Source organism: Symsagittifera roscoffensis, chromosome 4, assembly GCF_963678635.1.
Source record: "Symsagittifera roscoffensis chromosome 4, txSymRosc1.1, whole genome shotgun sequence".
NCBI classification, from domain to species: Eukaryota; Metazoa; Xenacoelomorpha; order Acoela; family Convolutidae; genus Symsagittifera; species Symsagittifera roscoffensis.
Window position 1 is genome coordinate 27936001 of NC_087065.1, and position 7052 is coordinate 27943052.

The 7052-nt window shown below is 35.0% G+C and overlaps 1 protein-coding gene across 1 annotated transcript; it reads left to right on the forward strand.

Moving 5' to 3' along the window:
• Positions 1 to 572: 572 nt before the first annotated feature.
• On the forward strand, positions 573 to 6669 carry LOC134844088 (neuronal acetylcholine receptor subunit beta-3-like). The gene is made up of 4 exons (XM_063860563.1): positions 573 to 1097; positions 3201 to 3404; positions 3995 to 4396; positions 5906 to 6669. The coding sequence occupies exons 1-4, from the start codon at positions 752 to 754 to the stop codon at positions 6283 to 6285; spliced, it is 1332 nt and encodes a 443-aa protein (XP_063716633.1). The 5' UTR covers positions 573 to 751; the 3' UTR covers positions 6286 to 6669.
• Positions 6670 to 7052: the final 383 nt, after the last annotated feature.

Genomic DNA, 7052 nt, shown 5'->3' on the forward strand with positions numbered 1-7052 from the left:
ACAAAACTTTGCTGAGAAACCATGAAATCATTGTCTTTAACCAGACTAAACGGCGTCATTACATCTGTCAATCAAATTTGTTTATTGAGTCTGGTAAAAGGTCCATGTTATAACTTTTCTGAATTCAAAACTTATTGGATTATAGAGCAACATTTTTTAAATTCTGAATACAAATTATTCTCAATATACAACTTAAAAAGGTTTAAAATGCTTAAAAGGTACCAAAAAGCAGATCATTTGAATAGTTTTCTGGAAACGCATCAGAACTTTCAACTAATTATGCGCCTTAAAAATGAATCTGAGCTCAAAAATTTGGGCTGGAATAGTGAAAAAAGGCAGGCAAAATTTTGTTTTAACCTCAAATCACAAATTTGACCTCAATTAACGACTGAGTAATTATTGCATCATTCTCGATCTCAAATAACAAATGTTTTTTGAAATCCATCAATTTTAGAGGAAAGTGATGGGTCGGTCGGTCAATAGGTCACAGTTGCGTCCACTTAGTTAATATTTCAGTCAACTTTTGTTGGGATCATTTGTTTATTAATGCAGGCGCAAATACACTAAGCAATGTCACTTAGCTCACACATTAGTAGTTTAATAAAAAACTATCGAGATGTGACATTTGTTGCAATATGTGACATTTTTGGTTGGTTCCTGCTATTTAGTGAACTTGTTTTCATTTCAAACAGAAATAAAATTCATCTTTTTTTCCTATATATTTTTGGGGAAAAAAGCTGCAAAAATAAGTATGAAAAGTGTTTTCTTAGTTATTGGTTATTTGGTGTCGCTGATGATCGATCTCAGCTTGACTGAAGATTCAGAATCGCTCAGAGACAAAGAGGATAGATTAACGAACCAATTAAAAAAGAAACTACCGGCTGTTTTTCCACCCGATGACATACAAAACAAGGAAGTGGTATTTTCCCTGGGCTTGAAGCAGATTGTGGAAGTGGACGAAAAGAAGAATTCATGGACAATATCCTTCGAGATTCTAATCCAGTATTTTTCGGATTCAGCCAAGTGGGACCCTGAGGAATACGGAGGGAACGAGTACATCTTCCTTGATGACCATTCAGTTTGGAGACCAGAAACCGGTACTTTGTGCTATTTTCTTAATATCAAACGTACATGTCAAATATGAAACATCATATAATACACCAGTTTGATTTCCGACATTTTTGTCCACTTTCAGCGTGTATAAAGCTCATCAACACTTTAAAACAACTGATTTAAAAGCGATTTTTTCAAAGATAGTGATACGCAGACTGAAAACTAAGATTATTAAGAAAAACATTTTTCAAAAATCCAATAACCGATTTTTTTTTCCGTTTATTTCAATAAAAAAGACACTTCCCTTTCTTTTTTTCCTTTGTTTTAAAAGGCGTAGATATGAAATACTGGTTTTGCGGTGCTTTTATCTGAGATCGATTGTTTGCAATCAGCACGCAAGTATGTATGCCCGGAAGCTTCGCAATGTATACAACTTGGTGCTTAGAATTAGTATCATTGGTTGGTATGATTATTTCTCAATTAAGAAGTAAGAATAAAAAATTAAAAATCTACTGCGATAGATTTCTAAGATACTGCAGTGGCTGTGCTATATTATTGTGAAAACAAAAGTTTTTGACCAAACTTTCTGCGATGCAAGAATTTTTTGGCAAAAATGCTGTCTTTGAGAAGTTTTGGAAAGTTTTGCACCAATAATATAGTTTGTTTTCAGCGCGCGATTCCCGTTCAAAATTACCAAGTATTGAACAAAGTTTTACAAACCTGTCAGTCAGAAATGGCTGTAGTTGAAAGTATTAAGCGGTAGACCAACACTGAGGGAGGGGAAGTGGTCGAGCATGCTACCGTGTCACTTAGGACAGGTACTAGTCATCAAGCAGATTATAGGTGGAAACCATCGAAAAACTAAAATGCAAATTGATTAACTTAGTAGCTCATACAGGATAAAGGCAAAACTACGTCATAATTACTAATAACACGGATTATTGGAACCACTTTAAAACAAGTTTTTATATCAAAATAATTTATTGATAAAACTATCTCTATAAATTATTTCTAACTAAACCAATCATGACCCAAACTAACACTTACAATTATTTGTAACGCTGAATCTATTCATAGTTTCAGCAACAGAACAATTATTATAACTAAGAAGACAATTGTTCTCCTTCGAGATAGTTCCTGATATTTAACTCCCAAATACAGTATACACTAGAACTACTGAGACTAGGAGATATAAGCATAAGATTAAGATTATTATTAGACTAAGAAGTTGCACGAATCTTTCCGGCCGAAATTAAGATAGCGTGACGAGCAGACGGTGTACCTTATCTGAAATTACTCTATGAGTACAGTCAACAGAACATAACTCAATTTTTATCATTTTCAATGCTAAATCTAACCGTTTGTTCTCATGATTTTGTTCTGAATTTTGAAAAAAAAAGAAAATAAATGTGCTTGGTGTGATTTTTGATTCAACTTGAAGAAAGCAGGGATATTTTTTGACAATTAATTTCTACATTGAATTACCGTTTTTGAAGGGTTTTATATAACAACAGTCAGGAACATTGGTTCATTTGTGCAACCCCGGACATAAACTCATTAGGTATTACTCGACCAGGTGTTTATCCGAAAAATTGTCGCTTTGAATAGTTGTTGAATAATTGTTGAGAACTATTAGATCATTTGAGCAGGACTTCACAACTAAAATAATTTTCTTGTTTTTGCTTGAGAAATGGTTTTTGTATTTGCGAAAATTTAATCAAAAAATAGTAAAAAAAATGTCTGAAAAACTTTCCTTGATAAAAAATCAAAATTAAATGTGATTTTTTTTTGCATTTTTGTTTATAAGCCGAACATCAGCAACACCAACCAGCAAACAAGCCTGCATTGGAAAATATTGTCTGTCAAATATAAGTGACCCCATGAACAAAATATACAAATTGATTTTTGAGTTCTCGTTCAGGAATAATTTTCAGACTTTTTGGACTGTTAAAATTTTCAAAGTTTTTGGTGCAAGATTTACCAGATACTACGGTTCGATGCGCTAATTTTCGCAAAGTTTTCAACCAAAACCATGTATAAGTTATTCAAGTTTGATGTCCGCAAAAAAAAGCTAATGCTCGGAAAACATTTATGCAAAATGCCTCCTTTTAAAGCTCCTTCAAGAATGTTTTTTTTTGATTTTTCAGCGCTTCCTTCTCTAATCGAGATGATTGGAAAGATTTCAGACAGGAAGCAAGTGCTGATGTATGATGGGAGAGTGATTGCATATGATCAAGACGTGACAGGTGTGCTATCGTGCTTAATCAATGTGCGCAAGTTCCCCTACGACGAGCAAGAGTGTCGAATACGGCTGATGAACCGAATGCCACATCGTAATTGGAATGTCACAGGTTTGAGGACGAAAACTTTTTTCGATTGGTGATATAGGTGAAGCTATATGATAAATTTCTGATAAATTTCATTTGTTCTAGTTCAGGAATGATTTCCAATAATTATTTTTTTTTTACTGTTTTATAAAAAAAAGTGCATGTGTTTTGTGGTAAGCAAAATGATTGACAGATTCCAGCAAAAGTGAAGCACTTTTCGAGAAAAATTCGTAAAAGAATGTTTAAGGTCTGGAACAGAGGCGACAAACTGCTCCCGAAGAATTTCCCATGTTATTGAAAATTTATGAGTTTATTAACTCTGCTATTTTGCGGAACATTACTTTAGTTTTATGGAATTGCAAAAATTGAATTGCACTCAATAAAACATTCAGATAATTATTTTAAAACCCATATTGAAAGAAGGCAGCCTTAAAAAAAATTTTCAATTGAAAAATTTTGAATCATTTTATTGATTACTCGGTTCATGAAATGAGTTCGACGCTAGCCTCAATTATTGGAACATATCTACTTCAAAATGTACCGGTAGCAGGAAGAAAAAGTTTGTTCGGAATTTGATAAATATGGAGTGTAACAGCAATTGAATTGTGCTTCAGTGAACCCGATGATTCAAGAACACTTTTTGTCTTCATACAAGGACAACTTTCAATGGGAAGTCATCAAACCAATGCAATTCAGCATAGTTAAAAGCTATACGCAATACGAACAAACGGGGGTCGAGCTAACAGTCCGCCTGAAACGACGCTCCATATTTTACGAGTTCTTTCTCATCACACCAAGTTTAATTCTCTACATCTGTTCGGGTTTTGAGTTTGCAATTCCGGTCGAATCTGGAGAGAAGATTTCATTCATTGTGACTATTCTGCTAGCCGAGATGGTCAACTTCGGCATCTTGCAGGATATTTTCCCTCCGAGCTTCGACGAGTTGCCGCTTCTGGCGGAAATGATAGCAACTCAAATCATCCATATCGTAACCCTATCAGTCATAGCTATAATCGGTTGGTGCATTTGTTCTTATAATCGATGAAAGGATAAGTTTGGAGATTTTGTGGGAAAAACTCGCTGGTTGTTTTATAAATTGACGATCTAAAATTATTTTCCAACACCCTGGTTTAATGAGCATTCAAAAACGACTAACAGGCAATTTCATTAATTCGGTAATTCTACAAACTTTTTTTTTGATGAACTAGGACCTCTATAGATGCCATAAAGGTTAATAAACAACATGTTTGATCAAATTCTCAAAAATTTTTTAAAAATTTTTGGATTTGTTTGTTGCAATAGCTAGCTATTTAGCAGCGATGTAATTAAAAAATTTAGTTCGGCCCTTTAATTAGAAATTTGAAATTTAATGAAGAGCCTCTTCAGCTCCAAAGTTGATTCAACTTTTATCGAGACTTTTTTGTTTAAAAATTGTGGTTTCTGCGATTCGCAGAGGATCTATGAAAAGCTATCCAGCTTGTCTACGCGTTGTCCATTTCTCTCATTTCCCCACATTCCAGAATGAGTTATTTTGTTGTGCGAAGCTAGTTTTTTGAGACTCAATCCCATTTTTTGAGTCTAGAACTTTCGCGTTGTTTCACTATTGCCGCCTTAATCGGTCAAGCTGTGGTAGACCTGAAGCTAGAGGTCAAGTGAGAGCTCGTCCTCACACACTATCATTGCTATGGCATATGATCGATAACACGCCTTACCACTATGATAATTGCCTCAAGTGCCTTTGTTGAACGCGCGTACGGAAATACACCACCTAGAATTGACCAAGGTCTCTGGGGCATAACTAAAGTTTTTGCTCGACTTAAAATTGCTCATCGACCACTGATTTTCAGACGCAAACTAAGTTTTTTGACTATCAATCGATCCAAGTGTCTCAGGAAATTTTTTCGACGAGGAAGAGAGGGCGCGTCAAAAAAACTCAAAACCCATTACAATGATTGAAACGCGTTTTTGAGCGTTTTTGAGTAGTAGTTTTGAGAAAGTAGTTTTTGGGTATCAAAGACTACGTTATGCACACTTAAAAAAACTTTTTGCGTGCAAAACAAAATTAAATAAAAAAGCAAGAATGACAAAACTCGTTCTGTGCTTCAAAACATTTTATGAAACAATGGGACAATGCCGAAACTAAGCAATAAAGTTTTTGATGTAGCCATCACTTATAGAAATTGTGTTACGAGCATGTTTTGCCATTTTTTTTATTTTGTGATGATACACCAAATTTTATGCCGAAACAACAGAAAATTTCTTTCAAAATGTTATTACTTCATTTAAACAAAAAAAACTGAAAAAATTGTATGACTAGTATTTTTTCATATGGAATAGTGAATGCATTTGTATGATTCACAACTTCGGTTTAAGGGAGTTAACTTGGGAGACAGAAAATGATGTTGGATTCAGAATCCAGAATGTTTTGCGTGCGTTACAGGATATTGGTCAGAATTTAACGCGAATTTTTTTTAAAAATTAATTTCAATTCCCTCACGAGTTTAACTTAATAATATTCGTTACAGTTGTGCATATCTACCACAGCAACATTGGTTTGGAAATGCCAGCATACCTTGTCAAATTAATCTCCAGTAAGAAGCTGAGATGTATCCTGATTATACCACAGGAAATACCCGAAAAATCAAATACTATCCAGCCAACTGAACAAAGTGGCAAAGAAGAAGATGGGACCCAATTGAATGACAATGGAGCTCGTCAGCTGCAGCAGGAGTTGGAGAAGTTTTGCAAGGATGAAGGGACTTCGTCAGATGATGCCCGAGACAGGCTGAGAGACAGTCAGTGGAAGAAAATGTCTGCAGTTATAGACCGAATAATGCTGATTGGCCATTTTATAGTCGTGACTGTCGTCATTTTGTACTTTTTGATCATGTACCAAATTGATTAGGTTGTCTGCTTAAAGAATTTTAGCAGACGAACCCGTGCTGGGCTTTGAACTGAAAAATGAAAAAGTACAAGGGTAATAATACATAACTAGTCGACACGAATGTTTTTATTTCACAAGCAGGGGCGGATTTAGTATTTTCCCGGTGGGGGGGGGGGGGGGCAGATTTTCAAAAAATTGTGATATTTTTCTTGACTTTTTTTGAGGCCGACCAAATCGATAATCTGAGCTATACTAAGTCACTATAAAGACACCATTTTGACCAAATTTTCTGCGCTGCAGACAAATTTCGAAAAAGCAGGCTGAAAAAGGCGTTTTTAAATATTTTTGACCAAAAAATCGCTTTTTTCGGCGCGCCCTCCCCCCTCAAAACTAGTTTATTTTGGAGCCAGAGGCGCTATCAGAAAAAGTTTGGAGTCCGTCATCAAAAATGGATATCTCAAAATAGTGCAAAAGGGAGGATCCTTTAGGTCGGCCCCCTCCACCGCCCCTCCACCGCCCCTCCCCCCCCCCCCCCCCAAAAAAAAAACCGCCGGTGTTCACAAGTATGTTTATAATATATATAAAGAGTTTAAATTTGATGGTGTGAGGTTTTGCAAAGATTTGACTTGTTTTTGTTAATTTAAACCGAAGTTCAATATAAACCGAATGTTGAATTGACAAATCTTTCTAGTTTATTTTAAATAGTTGAAAATAGATGGACTAGTTTTATGGTTTTTATAAGTTTTATGATCAAAAACCTTTCAGTTTTTCTATCGGTTCCCTTTATT

Coding starts and splice junctions, on each gene's coding strand:
- LOC134844088 (XM_063860563.1), top strand. CDS start 752: ATGAAAAGTGTTTTCTTAGTTATTGGTTATTTGGTGTCGCTGATGATC. Junction 1,098..3,200: donor AGTTTGGAGACCAGAAACCG/GTACTTTGTGCT, acceptor TTGATTTTTCAG/CGCTTCCTTCTCTAATCGAG. Junction 3,405..3,994: donor TCGTAATTGGAATGTCACAG/GTTTGAGGACGA, acceptor ATTGTGCTTCAG/TGAACCCGATGATTCAAGAA.